The sequence below is a fragment of the Oreochromis niloticus genome, linkage group LG3 (assembly GCF_001858045.2).
Source record: "Oreochromis niloticus isolate F11D_XX linkage group LG3, O_niloticus_UMD_NMBU, whole genome shotgun sequence".
In the NCBI taxonomy this organism is placed as follows: domain Eukaryota; kingdom Metazoa; phylum Chordata; class Actinopteri; order Cichliformes; family Cichlidae; genus Oreochromis; species Oreochromis niloticus.
In genome coordinates this window covers 29,775,125-29,802,501 of record NC_031967.2, presented here as the reverse complement: position 1 = coordinate 29,802,501, position 27,377 = coordinate 29,775,125, and the positions used below count along the sequence as shown (strand labels likewise).

Sequence of the window (27,377 nt, the reverse complement as noted above, 5' to 3'; positions counted from 1 at the left end):
TATTTATTTCAGTAATTAATTAAAAATGTACATATGAATTAAAATTTGATAATGAATTATTTAATGATGTATTTATTAATTCACGTTGCTACTCCTGGCCCTGCATCGCTGTTCATAATACATTTTATTTGTCAACTTCACCCATCAAAGTCAGGGGCGGGGTTAATGCTGATCAAGTCAAACCATTGCTTTGGTCTGGTGGGCGTTCTTTTAGTGGGCTTTTCTCAGTACTAAGTAGGCCCACACACCAGGGTTTGGACATGTGTGGACCCAAACTGTACTTAAACTTGACCCTTTTTTGTGTGTCACCAAATACACTTTAATATCTTCTAGACAAGAATGTAGTGGCATCATCTTTGACCTCTTTTGGCTCCAAACAGAAGTGACAGACTTGAGCAGGGTTCATTTAAAGGCTGACAGAAGTGGAGTGGTGACGGGGAGATGTTTGACAGGACAGTGTTTCAGCCTCCACAGGTTCATGTTGTGCTCCATCAGTCAGTGAAGATGAAGTCATGCTGATGAGGCTGTAGAGTGTGTGAGGGATGTGAATGAGGATGATGAAGATCTGATGATAGCAGATAAAAACAGGCTGCAGAGACTTTGAGCCATACAGGGCACACAGTGTGTGTACAGAACAGCTGAAATCATTCTGGAGGCCTCACTGAATATGGAAGCATCACAGTACAGCTTCACTAAAGTCTCTGATATGAGATGAGAAATGAAGCAGCCAGAGCTTTTTCATGAGTGGAAATCCACGGTGGACTGTGAGCTGCTGCTACAGCCTCCAGATTAGCCAGCAGCTCATCCTGCTCAACATTTTCTCACCAACTTTAATGGAAGTGTGATGTTTTCAGCTGGAGTGATGGTCAGGGTGGCCTCCCTCTCCTCTTCTTCTCCTCTTCCTCTTTCATTTGTAAAGCCACTTCTGCTGCTTCATTCATTTGGAAGTCCTGTAGCTGAGTTTGGGAGAGACTAACAGCCTCGGCAGCAGAGGGGAGAAAGGCTGTAACACCACCACTTTACTCTGTTCTACTGTCACATCATTTTATCAGGAAACAAATATGTTTTTACTATGTTTGTCTTGAAGATGTAAGAAGATCACATGGTGCTTTTTATTATTGTGTTGGTTTGTTTCTGTCTCTTGGATGGAGCCCAGCTGTGCGTGGCCCCTGGGCCTGTGGTCAGAGTGTGTGCTGGATAATCCAGATGAGGCCAAACTGACACGGGATGAAATGTCTGTCACATAATTGAGCTAGTGTAGTTTCATTTCTGCACAATTTAAAAAAACCAAAACTTCGTCTTTTCCATGTTATACTGTAGACTTTCTTTGATACTGTGTCCAAAAGGAGCAGCTTTTACTTTGAAGGGGAGGCGTCTCTGTTTCCTCTTCAGGTTGGATGATGGAAGCAATGAGTGTGTGGTGTTCTTTCAGTGTTGCACTTTGTAGACGCTCCCTGAGCACTGGTCTCACAGCCAGCTGCACATAGAGACCAGTGTTGTTAGTCCAGGTCAGAAGATGACTTGTTGGCATGAAAATGAGCTTGTAGTTTGTCTGCTTTAATAATGTGACTGGAAAAAGGTGTTGGACTTCAAATATGTCCATTTCTTTCACACTTCACCTTTAAAAGTGAAGCCATGTGGTTCCTGGAAGGAAAAACACGACTTTTCAAGTCTTTGTCCTGTTTTTATGAGAAATGTACGACTTTAATGTGAAACATTCAGAGTTTTTTCTCTTGTTGTGTTTGTTTGAAGCTGCTTCCTGTTGGCTTCAGCTGTTTGGAGTTTCCATTTTCTAAACTTCTACATTCTGAACCTTCTTCAGCTCTGAACAGATGATGAAACACTGAATGATTTCAAGCACTTTGTCTAATAAACTTACATCTTTCATTCTTTATACAGATTGAGGGCTGTGGTTTGTCAGAGATCAGCTGTGATTATCTGGCAGCAGCACTGAAGTCCAACCCCTCCCATCTGAGAGAGCTGGACCTGAGCGTCAACAACAAGCTGCAGGATTCAGGAGTGAAGCATCTGTGTGGTTTCCTGGAGAGTCCAGGATGTGGACTTGAAACTCTGAGGTCAGTCAGCATGTTTTAGTTGTGCTGAGATGAATATGATGTGAAAGTTGTGCTGACACTAAACTGCAGACATCAGGCTGATATTATACTGATCCACACTGAGGATCTTCATGGTAAAGTCTGTTTTCTTCTTCTCTGGTTTAGTCCATTGACTGCAGCAGAACAATGTTCACATTTCAAACAGTGAGACTCAACGTATGGCCCGCGGCCCACACGCGGCCTGCCCACCTTTCCTGATTCAGAGAAGGGGACCCTGATTAACTGTGTAGTGTTCTTCCTCACAGTTCTAAGTATCAGACACAACAATGAATAATCCACAGCTGACTGTCTTTAGCAGGTCAAAGGTCACGGCACACAGCAGACAGTGGGAAATATTCTAATTCTGATCATTTATCAGCACATATCCATATGTATAAAAACAAAGCTGACACTGTGAGACTTGATCAGAGGTGTGATCATCACAGCAGAGGCCTTTGTGTCAAAGTCACTGAGGATCAAACAGAAACACATGAAGCAGATTTTCCTCTTCTGGCTTTTTATAGCAGATAACCTTCAAAATATTCTGCAGTCGATCAAAAACTGAAGCAAACCATGAATCAACATGTGAACATGAGCTGATGCTGCTGAAGTGAAGCAAAGTTACAGAGGTTTGATTACAGACACAGCTGAGAGTTTGTAATCTGTCATCATTTTAAAAGGTTTCAATTTCTTCAGTATTGAACAGCAGAAATGAGGCTTTGTTTTCGGAGCGACAGCAGTGAACACAACAGCAGACTGGTGCGTAATAAGCAGTGAATAATGCAGAAAACAGATTTTTGAAGCTGTTCTTGAAGTACACTGAGAGAGAGAGAGCTGTGCAGGAAGTAAAGGTCAAAGTCAGAGAGAATTCCTGACGATGTTCATCAAACGTAAAGCGTAGTTTGGATCTTCTTTTGCTGCTGGTTCACTCAGTTTTGGTTGGAGACAGATGAAACCTGCAGCTTCAGGATCTGTGAGCTGTCCACTTTCAGCCCCGACGGCGTGTCCGTGTACGTGCCGTCGAGTGAACGATCCACGCTCTGTGTTTCCATCTTTGTGTGTTTAGCTGCTCTCATTTACTGTTTTATCTGTTTGCTTGTTGTTGAAATACTTTTGGGAGCTTTAACCTGAGATTCTGGCAAAATACATTTATATTAAAAATCCATTCAGGATTGAATGAATCAACATCGCTTTATTCAAATAAAACCATTTAAATAGGAAAATCCATTTTTTTACAGCCACCTCTAATGCTGGTAATGTCAGCTGGTCCATGTGCAGCTGGCTGTGAGGCTCAGGGAGCGTCTACAAAGTGCAACACTGAAAGAACATCATCCATAAATATTGAGGAATAACTGGACTCTCATACAGCGAGACTCAAATGCCTTTAAACATCAGCTTATCCTGCTGATCCAAGTCCAACACTGAGTTTGTAAAAACATGTTTGTCAATCATTTTGTTTGGTTTCGGAGGAAAATGATTCAATAACTTGCTGCTAATACACAACATTTCATCCTATTTCCTCATAACCCTCTTTTGTCTGACCATTTGATCCCATTTGAATTTGCAATAAGGATCCACAGAGTTTGGTGACAATAATGACAGTAGATGTTTGTGTGAAAGTGCTGGAAGCAAATGAGTGTGTGATGTTCTTTCAGTGTTGCACTTTGTAGACGCTCCCTGAGCACTGGTCTCACAGCCAGCTGCACATAGAGACCAGTGTTGTTAGTCCAGGTCAGAAGATGACTTGTTGGAATGAAAATGAGCTTGTAGTTTGTCTGCTTTAATCATGTGACTGGAAAAAGGTGTTGGACTTCAAATATGTCCATTTCTTTCACACTTCACCTTTAAAAGTGAAGCCATGTGGTTCCTGGAAGGAAAAACACGACTTTTTCAAGTCTTTGTCCTGTTTTTATGAGAAATGTACGACTTTAATGTGAAACATTCAGAGTTTTTTCTCTTGTTGTGTTTGTTTGAAGCTGCTTCCTGTTGGCTTCAGCTGTTTGGAGTTTCCATTTTCTAAACTTCTACATTCTGAACCTTCTTCAGCTCTGAACAGATGATGAAACACTGAATGATTTCAAGCACTTTGTCTAATAAACTTACATCTTTCATTCTTTATACAGATTGAGCGACTGTGGTTTGTCAGAGATCAGCTGTGATTATCTGGCAGCAGCACTGAAGTCCAACCCCTCCCATCTGAGACAGCTGGACCTGAGTGAGAACTACAAGCTGCAGGATTCAGGAGTGAAGCATCTGTGTGGTTTCCTGGAGAGTCCAGGATGTGGACTTGAAACTCTGAGGTCAGTCAGCATGTTTTAGTTGTGCTGAGATGAATATGATGTGAAAGTTGTGCTGACACTAAACTGCAGACATCAGGCTGATATTATACTGATCCACACTGAGGATCTTCATGGTAAAGTCTGTTTTCTTCTTCTCTGGTTTAGTCCATTGACTGCAGCAGAACAATGTTCACATTTCAAACCTTCAAAGAAGAAGAAAAATCCTCCACTGGATAATTCTCTGTGAAACTCTCCAACTCTTCATTCCACCTTAAAGTCTGTGTGACACTGAAATCCAAAGCAAAATGTGTGTTTGCTTTACAGACAGCAGTCCAACACAAACATACACACATCATCCAAAACACAGTCCAACATCCAAATCTCCTCCACTGCCAGCATGAATGATGGGAAAGAGAAGGAGGAACACTCTGACATTCAGGGTTAGAATGAGTTTCATGAAGCAGACTGTGAAGATCAAAGCTGCATTAGAAGCTTACATGAATGAATGAGTGGACAGAAGTGGACAGAGATCATCTGAAGCACTTCAAAGGCTTTAAATCAGCACATTTCTCTTTATTCTTTATCAACTCTGTTAGTTTCTCTCAGTTTCTGTGGAATGAAGCTAACAGCAGGCTAATAAGATGCTGATCAATAGGTTTCTATTAAAGGTTGTAATTTGTATCTGAAAAAGTGCTTTGGCTCAGCAGGGATCAGCTTACAGGTAGAATACAGCTGCTGGATGGGATTAGCATGTCATAGCTATCTACCAAACTGCTAACTGGGGGATTTCAGGCCATCTATGGATCATTTTTGCTGTTTATTCAGCTGAGGCTCACAGGGCTGCAGCCTGTGCCCTAGCTGTCATAGGGCAAGAGGCGTGGTCCACCTGCACAGGTGAGCAGTCCATCACAGGGCCAACAGAGAGAGAGAGAAGCACTCTCTCACATCCACACCTACAGCCAATTTAGAAGCACCAATGAACCTAAGCAGCATTTCATTGGACTGTGGGAGAACATCCAACCTCCACAGAAAGGCCAACAAGCTTCAACCTACAACCTTCTTGCTTTAAGGCACTACTGCGAACCACTTTTCCCCATTTCAGCCCAAATCCTGCATCTTCCTGTTTCTGACTCCAGGCCAGCTCCACTAACACTTTCTCATCAGACACTGCCACCTAGTGGAGGAAGTCTTAGTTCCATTTGAAGCTTCAGATTACACTTAGTTCCTTTACAAAGAGGTGGAGGTGGTGGGCCACAGCACCATCATCACTGAGTGCCATAGGACACTTAACCTTTGTTTCCATATGCTGGGAACTTCCTGTTGTTCCAAGGAGGACTGGAAAATGTGTGAAAATCTCCCAGTCAGTTCCTCACAGCACACTTCAATCATTTCCCTCCCACAGCATCAGGACCAGGGCTTTTTCTCTCTTTGGTCCCACTAAGAGATTTCCACACAAACACCTCATCAGTGGGACTCTCAGAGCTACCAGCCCTTTGCTACAATCACAAAGCTCTTCATTGAAATCAATGATATCAAAGCTGGAATCCAATGAGTCCAAGTCTTCTGCTGATTCAGCATCACATTCATCTTTGCTCCTTGTTCTGCATCCCCACCATGGACTTCATTCCTTTCCAAGCCAGCCTTGAGTGTCCTTTATTCAGCTCATCCTCTGCTTTACTTTTACACCTGATTTTAGCTGCTTTATCTCTCTTTCAACACGTTTCTGTGCCTCAATCTTTTTCTTCTCTCCCTCATAACAAGACAGCTTCTTCTGCCTGAGAACATGTTGGAGTGATTTACTAATCCAGGGCTGCTTATTGGGGAAAATACTTCCTGTTTCCAAAGTAATCCCCATTTTCCCCAGAAAGAAATGTCAGTAGAAATCGATGATCTAAGTGAGAACATGCACCTTTAAAAAGTCCCAGTGGGTGCAGTCAAAGCAGTCCCTCAGTCCCAGTATAGAGTCTTTGGTCCAGACTGGAACCACTGTGTGCCCAGTTTGAGCTCTCTTCAGTCGTGTGACCTGACAGACCCGGGGGGCCATCACATCACATTTAGAAGCTCCCCTAATGGAGCCACAACACATGTCCAACACTTAGTCTGTCTTGTTGGACCAACTGGAAGAAATGATTCAAGGACTTAGTCACAAAACAGAGATTCAAATCTCCAAAATCCAACTGGCTGCATCAGGACATATAGTCTGAAACTCTGCACAGTTTCCTGGTTGAAGCTGCTTCCTGTTGGCTTCAGCTGTTTGGAGTTTCCATTTTCTAAACTTCTACATTCTGAACCTTCTTCAGCTCTGAACAGATGATGAAACACTGAATGATTTCAAGCACTTTGTCTAATAAACTTACATCTTTCATTCTTTATACAGATTGTGGGACTGTGGTTTGTCAGAGATCAGCTGTGATTATCTGGCAGCAGCACTGAAGTCCAACCCCTCCCATCTGAGAGAGCTGGACCTGAGCGACAACAACCTGCAGGATTCAGGAGTGAAGCATCTGTGTGGTTTCCTGGAGAGTCCAGGATGTGGACTTGAAACTCTGAGGTCAGTCAGCATGTTTTAGTTGTGCTGAGATGAATATGATGTGAAAGTTGTGCTGACACTAAACTGCAGACATCAGGCTGATATTATACTGATCCACACTGAGGATCTTCATGGTAAAGTCTGTTTTCTTCTTCTCTGGTTTAGTCCATTGACTGCAGCAGAACAATGTTCACATTTCAAACAGTGAGACTCAACGTATGGCCCGCGGCCCACACGCGGCCTGCCCACCTTTCCTGATTCAGAGAGAGGGGACCCTGATTAACTGTGTAGTGTTCTTCCTCACAGTTCTAAGTATCAGACACAACAATGAATAATCCACAGCTGACTGTCTTTAGCAGGTCAAAGGTCACGGCACACAGCAGACAGTGGGAAATATTCTAATTCTGATCATTTATCAGCACATATCCATATGTATAAAAACAAAGCTGACACTGTGAGACTTGATCAGAGGTGTGATCATCACAGCAGAGGCCTTTGTGTCAAAGTCACTGAGGGTCAAACAGAACACATGAAGCAGATTTTCCTCTTCTGGCTTTTTATAGCAGATAACCTTCAAAATATTCTGCAGTCGATCAAAAACTGAAGCAAACCATGAATCAACATGTGAACATGAGCTGATGCTGCTGAAGTGAAGCAAAGTTACAGAGGTTTGATTACAGACACAGCTGAGAGTTTGTAATCTGTCATCATTTTAAAAGGTTTCAATTTCTTCAGTATTGAACAGCAGAAATGAGGCTTTGTTTTCGGAGGCCGACAGCAGTGAACACAACAGCAGACTGGTGCGTAATAAGCAGTGAATAATGCAGAAAACAGATTTTTGAAGGTAAACTGTTCTTGAAGTACACTGAGAGAGAGAGAGCTGTGCAGGAAGTAAAGGTCAAAGTCAGAGAGAATTCATGACGATGTTCATCAAACGTAAAGCGTAGTTTGGATCTTCTTTTGCTGCTGGTTCACTCAGTTTTGGTTGGAGACAGATGAAACCTGCAGCTTCAGGATCTGTGAGCTGTCCACTTTCAGCCCCGACGGCGTGTCCGTGTACGTGCCGTCGAGTGAACGATCCACGCTCTGTGTTTCCATCTTTGTGTGTTTAGCTGCTCTCATTTACTGTTTTACCTGTTTGCTTGTTGTTGAAATACTTTTGGGAGCTTTAACCTGAGATTCTGGCAAAATACATTTATATTAAAAATCCATTCAGGATTGAATGAATCAACATCGCTTTATTCAAATTAAAACCATTTAAATAGGAAAATCCATTTTTTTACAGCCACCTCTAATGCTGGGTAATGTCAGCTGGTCCATGTGCAGCTGGCTGTGAGGCTCAGGGAGCGTCTACAAAGTGCAACACTGAAAGAACATCATCCATAAATATTGAGGAATAACTGGACTCTCATACAGCGAGACTCAAATGCCTTTAAACATCAGCTTATCCTGCTGATCCAAGTCCAACACTGAGTTTGTAAAAACATGTTTGTCAATCATTTTGTTTGGTTTCGGAGGAAAATGATTCAATAACTTGCTGCTAATACACAACATTTCATCCTATTTCCTCATAACCCTCTTTTGTCTGACCATTTGATCCCATTTGAATTTGCAATAAAGGATCCACAGAGTTTGGTGACAATAATGACAGTAGATGTTTGTGTGAAAGTGCTGGAAGCAAATGAGTGTGTGATGTTCTTTCAGTGTTGCACTTTGTAGACGCTCCCTGAGCACTGGTCTCACAGCCAGCTGCACATAGAGACCAGTGTTGTTAGTCCAGGTCAGAAGATGACTTGTTGGAATGAAAATGAGCTTGTAGTTTGTCTGCTTTAACAATGTGACTGGAAAAAGGTGTTGGACTTCAAATATGTCCATTTCTTTCACACTTCACCTTTAAAAGTGAAGCCATGTGGTTCCTGGAAGGAAAAACACGACTTTTTCAAGTCTTTGTCCTGTTTTTATGAGAAATGTACGACTTTAATGTGAAACATTCAGAGTTTTTTCTCTTGTTGTGTTTGTTTGAAGCTGCTTCCTGTTGGCTTCAGCTGTTTGGAGTTTCCATTTTCTAAACTTCTACATTCTGAACCTTCTTCAGCTCTGAACAGATGATGAAACACTGAATGATTTCAAGCACTTTGTCTAATAAACTTACATCTTTCATTCTTTATACAGATTGTGGGACTGTGGTTTGTCAGAGATCAGCTGTGATTATCTGGCAGCAGCACTGAAGTCCAACCCCTCCCATCTGAGAGAGCTGGACCTGAGCGACAACAACCTGCTGGATTCAGGAGTGAAGCATCTGTGTGGTTTCCTGGAGAGTCCAGGATGTGGACTTGAAACTCTGAGGTCAGTCAGCATGTTTTAGTTGTGCTGAGATGAATATGATGTGAAAGTTGTGCTGACACTAAACTGCAGACATCAGGCTGATATTATACTGATCCACACTGAGGATCTTCATGGTAAAGTCTGTTTTCTTCTTCTCTGGTTTAGTCCATTGACTGCAGCAGAACAATGTTCACATTTCAAACCTTCAAAGAAGAAGAAAAATCCTCCACTGGATAATTCTCTGTGAAACTCTCCAACTCTTCATTCCACCTTAAAGTCTGTGTGACACTGAAATCCAAAGCAAAATGTGTGTTTGCTTTACAGACAGCAGTCCAACACAAACATACACACATCATCCAAAACACAGTCCAACATCCAAATCTCCTCCACTGCCAGCATGAATGATGGGAAAGAGAAGGAGGAACACTCTGACATTCAGGGTTAGAATGAGTTTCATGAAGCAGACTGTGAAGATCAAAGCTGCATTAGAAGCTTACATGAATGAATGAGTGGACAGAAGTGGACAGAGATCATCTGAAGCACTTCAAAGGCTTTAAATCAGCACATTTCTCTTTATTCTTTATCAACTCTGTTAGTTTCTCTCAGTTTTCTGTGGAATGAAGCTAACAGCAGGCTAATAAGATGCTGACCAATAGGTTTCTATTAAAGGTTGTCATTTGTATCTGAAAAAGTGCTTTGGCTCAGCAGGGATCAGCTTACAGGTAGAATACAGCTGCTGGATGGGATTAGCATGTCATAGCTATCTACCAAACTGCTAACTGGGGATTTCAGGCCATCTATGGATCATTTTTGCTAACTGTTTATTCAGCTGAGGCTCACAGGGCTGCAGCCTGTGCCCTAGCTGTCATAGGGCGAGAGGCGTGGTCCACCTGCACAGGTGAGCAGTCCATCACAGGGCCAACAGAGAGAGAGAGAAGCACTCTCTCACATCCACACCTACAGCCAATTTAGAAGCACCAATGAACCTAAGCAGCATTTCATTGGACTGTGGGAGAACATCCAACCTCCACAGAAAGGCCAACAAGCTTCAACCTACAACCTTCTTGCTTTAAGGCACTACTGCGAACCACTTTTCCCCATTTCAGCCCAAATCCTGCATCTTCCTGTTTCTGACTCCAGGCCAGCTCCACTAACACTTTCTCATCAGACACTGCCACCTAGTGGAGGAAGTCTTAGTTCCATTTGAAGCTTCAGATTACACTTAGTTCCTTTACAAAGAGGTGGAGGTGGTGGGGCCACAGCACCATCATCACTGAGTGCCATAGGACACTTAACCTTTGTTTCCATATGCTGGGAACTTCCTGTTGTTCCAAGGAGGACTGGAAAATGTGTGAAAATCTCCCAGTCAGTTCCTCACAGCACACTTCAATCATTTCCCTCCCACAGCATCAGGACCAGGGCTTTTTCTCTCTTTGGTCCCACTAAGAGATTTCCACACAAACACCTCATCAGTGGGACTCTCAGAGCTACCAGCCCTTTGCTACAATCACAAAGCTCTTCATTGAAATCAATGATATCAAAGCTGGAATTCAATGAGTCCAAGTCTTCTGCTGATTCAGCATCACATTCATCTTTGCTCCTTGTTCTGCATCCCCACCATGGACTTCATTCCTTTCCAAGCCAGCCTTGAGTGTCCTTTATTCAGCTCATCCTCTGCTTTACTTTTACACCTGATTTTAGCTGCTTTATCTCTCTTTCAACACGTTTCTGTGCCTCAATCTTTTTCTTCTCTCCCTCATAACAAGACAGCTTCTTCTGCCTGAGAACATGTTGGAGTGATTTACTAATCCAGGGCTGCTTATTGGGGAAAATACTTCCTGTTTTCAAAGTAATCCCCATTTTCCCCAGAAAGAAATGTCAGTAGAAATCAATGATCTAAGTGAGAACATGAGCCTTTAAAAAGTCCCAGTGGGTGCAGTCAAAGCAGTCCCTCAGTCCCAGTATAGAGTCTTTGGTCCAGACTGGAACAACTGTGTGCCCAGTTTGAGCTTTCTTTAGTGCTGTGACCTGACAGACCCAGAGGGGCCATCACATCACATTTAGAAGCTCCCCTAATGGAGCCACAACACATGTCCAACACTTAGTCTGTCTTGTTGGACCAACTGGAAGAAATGATTCAAGGACTTAGTCACAGAACAGAGATTCAAATCTCCAAAATCCAACTGGCTGCATCAGGACATATAGTCTGAAACTCTGCACAGTTTCCTGTTTGAAGCTGCTTCCTGTTGGCTTCAGCTGTTTGGAGTTTCCATTTTCTAAACTTCTACATTCTGAACCTTCTTCAGCTCTGAACAGATGATGAAACACTGAATGATTTCAAGCACTTTGTCTAATAATCTTACATCTTTCATTCTTTATACAGATTGAGTCGCTGTGGTTTGTCAAAGATCAGCTGTGATTATCTGGCAGCAGCACTGAAGTCCAACCCCTCCCATCTGAGAGAGCTGGACCTGAGATACAACAACAAGCTGCAGGATTCAGGAGTGAAGCAGCTGTCTGATCTTCAGCAGAGTCCAGACTACAGACTGGAGACTCTGGGGTCAGTAGAGTGATGGAGTGAGTGGGTGGTGCTGTCAGCAGTATTGTACTAAACACAGTCAGCATGAAACAAAGATCCAGTGTTTCCTGTAAAGCTGCAGCTTCTCAGTGAAGCTGTGAGAGGAGAATGGTGACAGGCTTCAGGATTGGACACAAACACTTCCTGTTTCTGACCTTTGTGGTCACCATAGTAACGGCTAACGCACTCTGATCAAACACTGTCAACAGCCAATCAGCTCTCTGAACAGAGCAGCACGCAGACCAATGACTGCATTCATTTCCAAGTTTAAAGCAGTGAAGAACACAGTCTGTAGGTGAGGAAGAATTTAGTGAGAGCAGATGTTTGGATGGAATTCCTCCAGTTAACAGCTGGAACCGTCCATCTGGATTGTTGGGCTTGTTGTTGGGGTTCCTACAGAGCTCAGAGTGGACACACCAAGGTTCTTCTAATGAATGAAAGTCCAAACTCAAACTAGGAGGGAAAAACATTTTCATCAACTTCAATAAAAATCCAAAGATTAGAAAAAGTGAAGCAACAATGAGTCCTAGTACAGTCCCAGCACTGAAGTCCCTGCTGCTCTTTATACTGGATGTGCTGCATCACTGACTGACAGCTGATGAAGAGTCTCTGGAAACACTCGTTTATCTCCTCTGCTCTTCCTTCTTGTCTCTGCAGGTGGAGCTGATGATGGTAAACAGGACGGTGTGTGTGCTGAGAGAGGAGGAGCTGTGTCCTGATGATCCAGAGAGGTTGAAGCAGCAGCAGCTTGTGTGTAGAGACGCTCTGACTGGGCCATGTTACTGGGAGGTGGAGAGGAGAGCTTCATCCAGCAGTGACTGACAGAGGAATGAAGTGCAGATGACTGTCAGTGCTGCAGAGTGAACTGCTCTGAGAACAGCTCCACTGTCAGACACAATGTAGAGTCCAGCATCATCCCTGTGTGTCCCTCTGGATCTGACAGAGGATCTCAGTGTATCTGGACGGCTCTGCTGCTGCTCTGTCCTTCTACAGTCTCTGCACAGTCTCTGTCTGACTCTGGCTTCAGACCCTCCTGGATCAAACTCACCTGGAAAGACTTTCAAACATCAGTCAATAGATTTGAATACAGAATATATTTGATATACACTGTAGATGTACTGTAGAGTTGCAGTTTGTCACTTGTAAATACAGTCTGTGAGCAGCTATGAGCTGAAAGATCTTTCTAGAAACACGAAATGTTTTCACTCTTCTGTTGCTTTTTCATATATTTCCACAACATTAATATTGATCCCACCTGTCTCACCTGTTTCATGCTTTTATACATAATAACAAGACACGTGTGATCTGAGCGCTGCTGTGGTTGCTGTGCTGCACGTCTTCATTTAGATAACAGAGACATCTAGTGGTTCAGAGGGAGAACTGCAGGAGGTGGAGCTGTGTTTTAGCATGGAAAACTTTTTATCTTTTAGGCGCAGATACAAATATGACAAGTATCAGTGTAAGATACAAAAGGTCACATCAGTCAGCAGAGGGAACAGTGATCACACAGCAATGTAAGAATAGAAACATAACAGTGAATCTGGACATGTGTACAGATGGAAGCAAACAAACAGGATGTAACACTACATTAAAGCCACAAATGGGAAGAAAACAAAGCCAAAGGAAAATATATTTGATCTCAGGAATCCAAATCAGATGCTTTAGAGCAGGGGTCGGCAACCCTGGAGGAGCAGAGACCCGAGGCGGCCGCCGGTCCGAGTGTCAGGTGAACTGAACTTCAGGTGAGAAGTTATGACCTGCAGTCTATCTGGGTCAGATATAAACCAAGTTTAGGTGGAGTTTATTTTCGTTATGCTGACTTTTACAGTCAGTTACAATAACTCGTACTGCGTACTAGCTAGCGTGACGGAGTTTCTATACAGCTGGGTGGGTGCTATGATGTTACTGATAGTGAACTTTATTCTATTCATAAGGTTAGTTAGTAGAGTTGCCAACCGTCCTGTAAAAAACGGAATCGTCTCGTATTCAGAGAAAATATTACGTGTTTCGCATTGAGCTGAAAGGGAACACAGTTTGTCCCGGACTTCAGCTAGAATGGAAAAAAGACACAAAGCTGGATTTATTCTGTCTTCTGCCTCTTCTCCTCTCCTTCTCTCCCGCTCTCTCTGCTGTTGAGACTTCAGAATCATCAGAATCAGAATACTTTATTAATCCCGAAGGAAATCAGGGTTACAGCAGGCAGCACACTAATGGCGCATGCGCACTTACAAAGGAACCTTCTGACCAAACTTACACAAACATCACATTGGGAAGACATGTCAGAGAGGTAGGCTGATGGGAAAAAACAACGAAAATACATAACATGAGGTGAGAGGAGGAGAAAAAACTCCACTCAGACTGAGCTCCTAGTGGGAGAACAGTTTGAGAACAGAAAAAAACACCTCAGCACAAAAAGCACATGACTATCAACACACCATAGAAACACAAGACAAGCAACAGGGGCGGGTAAAGGGTGAGAGAGAGCCGGTGTAGACAGTGCATCCGGTCCTGCAGCATGTCTGCGCTGGTCCAGTCGACCGCCATCTTCCCCCGGAGGGGACAAGCATCGAAGGCCAACGAAACGTCACAAATGTCTCACATCTCAAAACTAACTAACTCACTCACTCTCTCTCTCTCTCTCTCCCCCTCTCTCTCTCTCTCTTTCTGCTGCGTAAGCTTTCCACATCTGTAGTTTTTGCCAACGACCTGAGTGATCACTGCATAGTTGGTGCTGTGAGAATCTAAAATCTCACGCTCCGAGCCCCGCATCAGTTTTAACTGGGGTCGTATTAAACAGGCTGACAATGTCAGTTTGGGAATATTTACAGGAGAGTTGTGTCGACTTTGTGGACAGACACGCCCCTTTTTGCCAGGTCAGGGTGAAAGGTCGGGACAGGCCTGGTTTGGTTCAGTACCGGCCGATCTCCTACATGAGAGAAACCAGGCCTGGGCAGGAAGTCTGGCTCTGATGCCGATTGGCTGCGTTTTCATTAGCTGTGTAATCGGATTACTGCCTCCATCATCAAGATCCAATGTGACTATTTTTTACTTTAACGACTGACAGTCCAAACGACCGTAGGAGGTTTTGGCAAACTATAAAGTGTCTCTGCCAGCTGTGACTCCTCAGAGCTACCTCCTCACTTAAATATCGACTCCACTCCTGTGTCAGACAAAACTGAAATGTTGCTTTAACAAACACTTTGTTGCTTCTTGTTCTTTGTTCAGCACAGTATCTGATGGTAAACCTCTTGCACACAACTCTGCTCGTAGTTCCTGGTTACTGATACCTTTTCCTTCACACCTGTCACAGTAGAAGAGGTTTGTATGAAGGGAATGAAGGGAAGCCAAAACAGGAGAAATCTGCTCTGTCTTTCTAGTCCAGTGGTTCCCAAACTTTTTTTGCTGGGCCTTTGTTGTACAAGAAAAATGTCCCCCCCCAGCCCGCGTGCACACATCCTCCAACCACACACACCCATATTTTGCTCCATTGCGGTTTATTTCACACCTCAAACATTTAGTAAACAATCAAGCAAATACAAGTAAACTGCAATAAATTACAGGTAGTAATAAAATAAACTACTAACTCTGTTACGCTACGTCCGCACCTACACGGGTATTTTTGAAAACGCAACTTTTTCGTTCAGACGTAAACGGCATTTCGAATCACTGAAAACTCATTTTTTGCGTTTATGTGTGGACGAGGAATACAGAGTTCGTCACGCAACGTCAAAGGTATGTGCCTTTTTTCACGTCACGCTGTGCGCCACGTTATTGTTTACATGAGATGAATTGCAGAATGGCAGATAGAGACAAAAATACTGTTAATCTGACTATCTGCAGGTTTTACATGCTTACATAGACGCACGCAGTTACTGTCCCTCTATTTACAAAGGCAGAGGCGTCACGATGTGATTATTTTACGTGTACTTGTTTTTTTTCCTGTGTAATAATATTCAACATTGCGATCAATACATTTTTCAAAAAAATGTCTCTCTGTGCAAAATGGGTTTAAAAACATAACCAGCTGTGGGATACTGTTTGTCCGTGATTTGAACTGGGGGAACAAATCGTCACGATCAGCTTGATGTTATTTGTATCCCGCTGTAACTTTACTGTATAAAGTATAGTATAGTATGTATATCTCCAAAATGTCAGGAGTAGTTAGCCATTACAAGAAGTGTTTGTGAACTAAAAATCAAGAATGTGGGATACTGTTTGTCCGTGATTTGAAGAGCCCAGCGCTGCCTTTGACGAAGGGAAAAACGATTGTGCAGGGAGACCTACCTCAGCACTTGTGCAGGTGAAACCAAAGGGCAGATATGCTGTTAGGTTTTTGTATTGTGATTGTCATTTATGCTTAGAAATATTGATGCCATATACATAGGGGTGTATAATCGATTGTGTAGTGATAGGATGTGTCATCTTCAGGAGGTTGTAAAAGGCTTTGTTTGTTTCGAGCCGGATCCCTAGAATTGACATTCACCGAGGGGAAAAAGAGATACACCGAAAGACGTCAGCCAGGACTTATAGAAATTCCTGTAGTAATGTCCCGAGACGTGAGAATTCGTCATCGGGCCGGTGGATTAGCTGTCTGTTTTTTTCTCCTCGCTGGATGATGATTGACGGGATTCGAGATTAATGCAAAAGCGACACCAAGTAAGTACTGTAGAAAGGAGAGCGCTGTAGCTGCGCGGGTTCACGCGAGCATGGTCGCGTGGGTTTCACGCGGACCTGAGCCGTGCGGTTTCACGCGGGCAGGTGAACCTCAGTGACTGCGCGGGTACACGCGAGTCCAGGAGCTCAATGGCCGTGCGGGTTCACGCAGGCTGGAGAAAGTTATAGGCCTATTTTGTGTTGTTGTTGTTGTGTTGAGTGTGTTTGTGTGAGTAAGTGCGGAGTAGAACACGTGATCTGTGACGCCGACTGTTGTTGTTATCATGGGTTCCTAAGCAACTAAGAGTGCGTCAGAGTTTGACAGACTGGACTTCGCTGCTGGCAGCGCAAAGTATTTAAACAAAAGCGAGCGACGGCTCCTTAGCTGCGCGGGTTCACGCGAGCACGGTCGCGCGGGTTTCACGCGGACCTGAGTCGTGCGGTTAATCGCAGGCTTATAAATGGAAGAGATTCAAATCTTAGAAATTTTCAGAAAACACGGCAGCCTTGAAGAGCGTGTGGAGAAGGCCAGCCCACATCAGCAGCAGTTAAGCTATGCTCTGGTGAATGGCTTCCCCACCCCTTGCTGACACAAAATGTTTAGATGATTCTTTAGATTGCCCTGATCAACAACAGCCTGTGCTCCAGACCATTAATTTAACCAGTTGTTAAAAGCAATCTGCATTAAGCTTTGGGTTGCTCAAATTTAGTACAATGACATATGAGATGAAGTAAAATAGGCAAATTTTTAAATATTAAATATTTTAATAATAATAACAATAATGATAATAATAAACTTTACTTATAAAGCACACCTAAAAACCAAGGGTATACCAAGGTGCTTAACAAGTAGACATAGAGAATAAAAGAAAGGTAAATAGAAATAGGACTAAAGCAAGTACTAGGTATGCAAGCAGATGGCTGTCACTGATACATAGGAGAAGCAGCAGATACATATCAAACAAAGAATTAAAATAAGCATAAAAGTACATAATGTAAAATCACAAGTGAAATGTTAACTACAAGGAAAAGCAAGATTGAATAAGTGGTTCTTCAGTCGTGATTTAAACAATGCAATAGAATGAGAGGCGCAGATACCGAGAGGGAGGTTATTCCACAGTACGGGGGCAGCCAGAGCAAATGCATGGTCACCCCTCTAGCTTGCGCCAGAAGTAGTTCATAGCAGATCTAAGTGTTCTAGCAGGAGAATGTGGCCTAAGACGTTCACTAAGATAACTCTGAGCTAATTTATGAATAGTTTTGAAGGTAAGCAGTAATATTTTAAATTGAGTACTACACATGAAAGAAGAACAGCTTTCAGTGACAATAACCACCTGCAGCCACAAGATGGCAGTAATGTAAATAGATTAAATATTAAATGAAGGTGAGGAGCTTTATGATAGCGCTGTCTGAAATTAAAGGAGAGACATTGCTTTATTTTGGCACATTTTAATTTATCAGTATTGTTTTAAATTTGACAGTGCAAGCTTGTCCTGATAGAACACCACTGTCAGAAACAAAGAAAAACTTGTGTAAAATAAGGCAGAGCACTCTGTTATGCTGCTTTCACACATTTGAGATTACATCTTTGTGAGAAAAAAATCTTAAAATCTTAATAAACCTTAAAAACACATGAACAACACTTAAATCAATGAAATTTAACAATGAACCAGCAGAACAGGAGCACACTGAACCTTAACCTTGGTGAAATGTAAGATTAAAGTTTTCTTGTAAATAAAAGAATATGTTAATAAACTGAACAAACAACCCCGAGATGTCTTTACTGTTGTGGATCTAAAATATTGACTTTAATATGGATCATCTCAGGTGTTCACCAATGACTCACGGTTTTCCCACATTTTATAAGTATGAACATTTTAACCAGTATGAATTCTTGTGCTTCTTTAAGTGTATCCTCTGGGCAAATCTTTTCCCACACGTGCTACAGGAATACGGTTTCTCACCTGTGTGAATTCTCTTGTGTATTTTGAACACTGATGGGTCAGCAAATCTTTTCCCACAGGTGCTACAAGAATACGGCTTCTCACCTGTGTGAAGTCTTAGATGTGTAGTCATGTATTTATTCTGCAAAGTTTTTCCACACACGTCACATTGTACAGACTTGTTCTTTGTGTCCTTTCTACTTTGACCCGCTGACACAGGAGTGTTGTCTACTCTCTGACTGCGACTTCTCTTTCTGTGTCTCTTCTTCAGCTCTGCATTTCTAGTAGATCCTGAGTGCACATGCCGATTTCCTTCATGATCTCGGCTCTCTGCTTCCGGAGAGCTGTGAGGAAGGAGCTGCTCACTGTTTGGTTCTGGTTCACTGTGGGAACTTTCCTCGTAAGCGGGTGTCACCATGAAGACATCAGCCTCCTGCTTCAGTCCAAGCTGCTCTCCCTCCTGACTGCTGCAGGCTTCCTCCTGTTCCTCTTTAATCTGTGGAGGCTCTGGGTCCTTCTGGTCCAGACTGGAGTTCCTCTCCTGGTTACAGACCTGCTGGTCGGTAAAAATCTCCTCTTCCTCAAAAGCATGCTGCTGTTGGACATCTGAAGGCACAAAGGGGAAAAATGATAGCAAAACAAACATTTGAGAAAATATTTACTGTTTTTAGTTCTGACACTCTTATTAGCAAAGTTCAAAGTTCAACTTCATAGATAGATGTTCAATAGATGATCAATAGATATTGTTGTTTTTTGGTAAATGAATGTGGATGTCTGGATTGGCAACAGTTATAAGAAGGCATGCTGGGGCACAGCTCTTTCACACAGTGGTAAACATTTTGACTGTGCTTGAAATGCCATGAAAACTCTCTTCTTGTCTGATAAATTTAGGTTTAGAAATTCTGAATTCCATATTTTCCAAAACAGAATACAATATTTATTCATACTTACTCAGACCTGTAAACTGTTCAAATCTAACCAAGAAAGATAGGCTTCAGATATCCTATGGCATTCTTTGTAGGAGCCGCTCTCTGTACCAGAACTGTGTTAAGGCAGCTAAAGCAGCTTTCCTAACAGATATTATTGAGACTAACAGCCACAACCCCTGAATGTTATTCAAAATTTGTAATTTAGTGATAAAACCCTGTCCTGGATCGGCCTGAGCAATTTATTAATCATTTTATTGGAAAAGTTTAATTACTGAAGGCTTCACACCCTCACTCTCTTGTGTTGAATCCTGTTCCGGTTTTAGGATTCATGTCGACCTTTTCTCACTTTGAGGTGTTATCACTCCCTACTCTTAAGGGATTAATTGAACGATCGAGAAGCTCAAATTCTATGCTTGATATCCTTCCATCCCGCATTATCAAGGAAGGTTTTGAGGAAATTGGGCCCTGCATCTTATTTTTTTATTTTTTTATTTGACTTTTTAAATTTAATTGCTTTACACAAATCATGGTCACAATACAAAATGAAAATGTTGCGATTATACATAAAAAATAAAGCGCAAAGTCAAAAAAAAGAAAAAAGAAAAAAGGAAGAAGCCCCCCTCCCTCCCCACCCGAGGCTCATGTAAAGAGAAACAAAACAAAACAAAACAAAAAAAATGTATGTCACACATCTGGAAAATAAATTTTTATATAGTCAATAAATGGGTTCCAAGTGACAGAGAATCTTTGTTGTGATGAGAGAACTCTGTATCTACATTTTTCCAGTGGTAAAAAGAAAAGCACCTCCTTTAACCATTGTATATATGAAGGAGCCTTATCAGACTTCCAGTGGAATAGAATGAGTCTACGGGCAAGCAATGAAGCAAATGCTATGGCATTTTCCTGAGATTTACTAATTTCGTATTGAGGTGTCATAACTCCAAAAATGCCAATGCGGAAATCAAGCACTAAATTTTGCACACTGATGTGAGATAATACTTTGAATATATTTACCCAATAATTGTCCAGGTTAGGACAAGACCACAACACGTGACCCTCATTTGCTGGATTACACCTGTCCACACCTGGGACAGGCAGGATTGGCTTCTGGGAAAAAAATTTTGAAAGCCTCTCTCTTGTATAATGAAGACGATGAAGAATTTTAAACTGAATTAAACCATGGCGAATGCAAAGGGAGGAGGTATGTACAGTGGGATGCAAAAGTTTGGGCAACCTTGTTAATAGTCATTATTGTATAAATCGTTGGTTGTTACAATAAAAAATGTCAGTTAAATATGTATACATATATATCTATATCTATATATATATATATATATATATATACACACACATACACACACACACACACACACACACACAGTGATATTTGAGATGTGAAATGAAGTTTACTGGATTTACAGAAAGTGTGCAATAATTGCTTAAACAAAATCAGGCAGGTGCATAAATTTGGGCACTGTTGTCATGTTATTGATTCCAAAACCTTTAGAACTAATTAGTGGAACTGAAATTGGCTTGGTAAGCTCAGTGACCCCTGACCTACATACACAGGTGAATCCAACAATGAGAAAGAGTATTTAAGGGGGTCAATTGTAAGTTTCCCTCTTTTAATTTTCTCTGAAGAGTAGCAACATGGGGGTCTCAAAACAACTCTCAAATGACCTGAAGACAAAGATTGTTCACCATCATGGTTTAGGGGAAGGATACAGAAAGCTGTCTCAGAGATTTAAGCTGTCTGTTTCCACAGTTAGGAACATATTGAGAAAATGGAAGACCACAGGCTCAGTTCAAGTTAAGGCTCGAAGTGGCAGACCAAGAAAAATCTCGGATAGACAGAAGCGACGAATGGTGAGAACAGTCAGAGTCAACCCACAGACCAGCACCAAAGACCTACAACATCATCTTGCAGCAGATGGAGTCACTGTGCATCGTTCAACCGTTCGGCGCACTTTACACAAGGAGATGCTGTATGCGAGAGTGATGCAGAGGAAGCCTTTTCTCCGCCCACAGCACAAACAGAGCCATTTGAGGTATGCTAAAGCACATTTGGACAAGCCAGCTTCATTCTGGAATAAGGTGCTGTGGACTGATGAAACTAAAATTGAGTTATTTGGGCATAACAAGGGGCGTTATGCATGGAGGAAAAACGAACGGAGCATTCCAAGAAAAACACCTGCTACCTACAGTAAAATATGGTGGTGGTTCCATCATGCTGTGGGGCTGTGTGGCCAGTGCAGGGACTGGGAATCCTGTCAGAGTTGAGGGACACATGGATTCCACTCAGTATCAGCAGATTCTGGAGACCAATGTCCAGGAATCAGTGACAAAGCTGAAGCTGCGCCGGGGCTGGATCTTTCAACAAGACAACGACCCGAAACACTGCTCAAAACCCACTAAGGCATTCATGCAGAGGAACAAGTACAACGTTCTGCAATGGCCATCTCAGTCCCAAGACCTGAATATTATTGAAATCTGTGGTGTGAGTTAAAGAGAGCTGTCCATGCTCGGGAGCCATCAAACCTGAATGAACTAGAGATGTTTTGTAAAGAGGAATGGTCCAAAATACCTTCAACCACAATCCAGACTCTCATTGGAACCTACAGGAAGCGTTTAGAGGCTGTAATTAAATATTGATTTCATTTCTTTTTTTGTGGTGCCCAAATTTATGCACCTGCCTGATTTTGTTTAAACAATTATTGCACACTTTCTGTAAATCCAATAAACTTCATTTCACTTCTCAAATATCACTGTGTGTCTCCTATATGATATATTTAACTGACTTTTTTTATTGTAACAACCAACGATTTATACAGGGAAATAATGACTATTAACAAGGTTGCCCAAACTTTTGCATCCCAATGTAAACATGATTACACAGTTACACAATCATACCAAAACTCTGTCCTGATAGTTTCCACTTTCTCTTTCGTATCAGACATACTGAGACAATATTCGGGATAAATAACCATGAAAACAATTTATTTATTCAGTTTAGAGGTTTACACATCACATCATTATAATCATTGAGCCTGTTTCACTTGAATCGTCCACTTGATAGCGCAGTAGAGCAAATGAATCATCACAATGCTTCAAACCAGGAGTCGACCAGTTGGATGGAAAGCTTCAGTTCACCACCAGGCTTCATCTCACCATCACTAGTTTGAAGTCCACACTTTCGACCCACAGTGAAAGGGAGACTCTGGGTCGCTGCATCTTGCTGCTGTGTCGTCTTAAATTGGTCATGTGATTTTGATGCGCCGGCACGTCTGTCGACCCCAGAGGGTTAAAGGGCCGTCACTAATTTCTCATGGTTGCCCTTGTGTAAAGTGTCCAGTTAGGATTGATGTAAATAGTAAAATTTGCTTTTGTTGATACTCCCTTATGTTGGGTAAATGTTTTACACAGTATTGTTTGCATTGTTGTATTACACATTTAATTCAGTCCAGACAATAATGCCTTCAGTCTCCTGCTTCAGTCCAAGCTGCTCTCCCTCCTGACTGCTGCAGAGTTCCTCCTGTTCCTCTTTAATCTGTGGAGGCTCTGGGTCCTCCTGGTCCACACAGGAGTTCCTCTCCTGGTTACAGAACTGCTGCTCATCCAGACCCTCCTCTTCCTCACAGTCATGATGTTGTGGTAGATCTTGAAGAACAAAAAAACAGAAGAACAATAATCACTAATGTGTTGATACATAAACTCAAACTATTTTATAAAGCATGAATCAAAACCTGAATAAATGGTGATCAGCCTGTCACATGACCCATTATGAGCCACACACACAACAGCTCAGGGAAATAGTTGTGCACACTCACAGCCACACGCTAACATGTTAGCATTGAAGCTCCTCACTGTGAGCAAAGACACAAAGTTCACCAAACTAAACTGCAGGGTGACACCATGAAAACATCAGTGTGTGAAATCCTTCTTTAAATGAAGCTTCACTTCAACTTCAGAGAAGTCTGTTAACAACTTGTTAAATGTGTTTTCTGCTGACATCTAACTAGATCTTTACTGCACAGTCTCAGTGTTTACAGAGGATCTAAAACACTGACGCCTGATGACCATGGACCTGCACCAGTCCAACATAGTCCATCACTGGACACTGACCCACAGCACTGATAAATACCCAGTTTAACATCTTCTAGTAAAGTCAGTCACACTGAAGAATCTGAGCTTGAACAGCACAGAGTTAAAAACATGTCCATACCTGTGATGTGTGAGTTTCTGTCGGGTTTCCGGCTGATATCCAGCAGTCTGTGCTGACGGTTGATCTCCTCCTCATACTGGACGATGGTTTTTTGAACCTCTGAGAAGATTTCTTCACAAACAGCAGTTAGTCTCTCCTTGATGAACTCTCTCAGATACTGAACTGAACTCATTGCTGCTTCAACTCAGGCTGAGCGGATCGATACAAGCATCGATAGAATGGATACAGACGTTGGTGTCAGATCCACACTGATGTGAGGGGATCGATACTTTAGTTTGTGTCTCTCCTCTAAGTTCAGTCCGCTTCACCAACAGCAGCCATGTCTGCACACACACCGCTCCTCTACCACAGTAGTGCTGTCCTCCTCCGTTCTTCTTTGGGGCTTGATGGCGTTTGACAAATCAGCTTACAGGTGCATTAATCCCGCCTACTGGCCTGGAATATGAACAGGAGAACAGCAGGAAAAACAAGTATAATTATATTCTTTCATCAATCTTATAATTCAATAGTATAATTTGCCATTTACTTGTAAATTTCTGAGTTTAATGAGGAGTCTCTCTTTCCATAACATGTTGTCTGGCTGTATTAAAGAAGACAGCTAGCATCATTTTCTTATTTGTTTGAGCTTTCCTGATTTCTGATTCCAAACATAATAAAGTATCCATCGTCCCTCTTTCTTTATGAAACCCACTCTGATCCCCAGAGAAGAGACTGTTAGTATCTAAAAATCATCTTCATCTGTTTTCATTCTCTCCATGGTCTTCCCCAACAATACGATGGGTTTTTAACTAGTTTACTATTGTCTTTAAAATGCACACTGGAATCATTCAACACGTTTATGAGAACACATCAGTTTACTGGAAGATTTAATTACACACTAATCAATATTACAAACAAATTATATTTGTTATATAATTATATAATTATTAATTATAATATTTATGAGCACAATATCATTTTTTAAATAACCTCAAAACACTTCTGACTGTGTGTTTAAATGAAATAAAGTCAAATGTAACGCGGTAAAGGACCAGGGAGCCTGACTGCAGCTTCATAGACAATGAGCTATGAGAAGTAGTTTCGACTATGGAGCCTGAGTGTGTGAATAAAACACAGGAAACCAAAATAGAGCTCAAAAATATATATATATTATGTTTGTTATGAGAATTATATAGACAGATGTACAAAAAAAATAAAAAAAATATATGCATATATATCACAAACAATAACGATGGTGACAATACAAAACAGCTTATTAAGTTCCAAAAGGAGGTGGGATGAGGTTTAGTCCAGTATGAGATCAGTTTAGGTTCATGGACCTGTGATAGGTCATGTGTTAACAGTTTAGTTTAGTCCAAAGGTTCGCAAGTCCTACCGCAATACAGCGGTGGTCGGGTGGCTCGCCATCCCGCGCTGATCAGGGCTGATCGCGGGGGAAAAAACCCCCTGACCTAAACAAGGTCAAAAACACAAATTATCATTCACAGAAGGAAATGAAACAGCATTCTACTGCTGTGACAAAATAAATACATAAATCTGATTGACCCGGAACTTATACAGGGTTCATTCCCGCCACAATAAAGGGATTGGTAGAAGTGGGGTCAGAAGTTACCGTGGTTACACAAAGGTAAGTCAAGGTCTTCTCCTGACACTGATTTTCTTTCCACACTTCTGGGTTTTTAGCACGGCCGCCGTCTTTATAACACCTGCTGTCGCAGCTGACAAGCACATTATATCAGTAACACTCTGCGTTCTGTGAACTATTATATCTTTTTCCCCTTTCATTATTAATACACCCAAAATTATTACCTTATGGATCAGGCAGCATGTTATTGAGTTGTGTTTCTTTACCTTGCTGAACCACATCCACATAGTGAATCGTGAGATAACTACCAATTTGTACAGTCAGTGGGGGACTAGTCCATTGTTCTCCTCACAGTTTCAGTCTGGTACAGAAGTGTTTCTTTCTCGATCCCACAAACAGCACTGTGAGTTTGTCTGCTGCACAGAGGCGACTGGAGAACCTGTGTCTGTCAGACCCCGACACAGAGTGCCGTCGCACCCCCCACCAGCTTTTTAATAACTTGGCCTACCCTTTATAGTTTTGTTAATATTGGCATTAGTGAGAAGTGTTATTGTCATATTTGATATAGGCTACTCTGTGTTTATTAAGGCTGTTGTGTGTTTAACGTGTTTTAATGCTTTGTATCTTGTTCTGTTTAATCTGAACAAGCATCTAAAAACAGTCAGTGATCACTGTCGGCCTCTCTCGGTTTTTATTACCACTGTTCAGTTTAAAGCTCAGTTTTTAAACCCTTACGATGTCTCTACAGCCCAGCCCATGCAGCAGTATATTAATGACTAACCTCGTATTGTGGATGGATTATCTCAGTTGTTCTCCTGACTGAAGTTTGGTCTGTTTACAGCATCCTGCCATGTGATTACATTTGTCCCTAACCATCAGGAACCCTCAGGTTAACTTTTATCAAATGGAAAAACGTTAGCATTCGTCCTTCAGCTTCACTGTGTTTATATTATGCTAACATAGCTGTGTAGCTAGCCAACACGTAGCACATCATTATATACCAGCTAGTCCAGCAAGCTAACCCTACAAACGTCACTGCTGTTTAGCTTTCTGTCTTCATTTATGTCTGAAGTGATAGCAGAGCTGTAGGTTTGAATTTTTCAGAAATCCCTCAGTCAGAGTTTGCGTGCCTCAGTGACACTAAGAGCTGGACCAGCAGAAGCTTAGCCTTCAGGTGGGACACCCAAGGTGGTCCGATCTTAGGGTAGAGGCCTGACAAAGTGCAATCCAATTACAAGACAAAAACTGTTTTCTAGAGCACCCCACCATCACCGGCCCAGATATTAGCACTCTTAATCTCCCTACAGGCGTATTTATCGGTGTTGTAGCTGAATCTGGTTCCACTCACTTAACAACGACCGTCTGGAGACGATTTTATGATCACTTTAAATCCGTCCTCGTGTCTCGTTGTCACGGTTACACTGTGCTCACTGTCCGTTTCCTCCACATTACAGGTTTACTTTCACTCTGCTTGTTGTTCTCCTTTTCCGCTTTGTTTTTATCTTATTTCACCTCTACATCATCTTTCCCGCCATCTACTCCTGTTCTCATTTCACTTCCGTCACTTCGCTCTGCCGCCTGCTGTCCATTCACAGACTAACCGGCCAACCGTCGCCATCCTCTCGTCGCCCCTCCCCCCTCCACTCCTGCTCTACTGTGGTTTGTTGTCGTGCGGTCACGTGACTGAGCAGCAGACGCCTTTGTTTGTTTGTTTGTTTGTGGTTTCCAAAACTTATAGAGACAGTGTAAACAGGTCCAACAAATCTGCGATGTATTGAAAGACACTTCTTTAACCTTGTTATCGATACAGTATTTATCACAGGTCCTTCATGCATTCTCCTGCTGCATATCATTACATAAGGAAGAGCAGGAGTGTTTAGAAGCAGAGACAGTAACAGAACTCATTATATTACTAATATGGTTCTTTGAATATTTCTCTTTCAACACATTACTGAGAAAAATATATAAAGCTGTCGTAAATTCTTCTAAACTGAAGGCTAAATCATCAACAGTAGAGTTTGGTAACAGTATGAGGACACTTTTTGGTACAGCATCAAAAACTACAGCAGATTTGGCTGTACATTTGACTTTTCTTTCTCCTTTTTCTTCAGCTCTGCATTTCTAGTAGATCCTGAGTCCACATCCTAACTTTCTTCATGATCTCGGCTCTCTGCTTCAGGAGAGCTGGGAGAAAGCTCACTGTTGGGTTTTGGTTCACTGTGGTCACTTTCCTCATAATT

The 27,377-nt window shown here is 42.1% G+C and overlaps 1 protein-coding gene across 1 annotated transcript; it reads left to right on the top strand.

Annotated features, from left to right (window-relative positions):
- Positions 1 to 1,920: 1,920 nt before the first annotated feature.
- On the top strand, positions 1,921 to 9,240 carry LOC112843099 (ribonuclease inhibitor-like; the record flags this gene model as incomplete). Its single annotated transcript, XM_025900870.1, has 4 exons — positions 1,921 to 2,075; positions 4,217 to 4,393; positions 6,750 to 6,923; positions 9,075 to 9,240. Coding segments are annotated over 4 exons (672 nt in total), but the record flags the coding sequence as incomplete, so codon positions are not given.
- Positions 9,241 to 27,377: the final 18,137 nt, after the last annotated feature.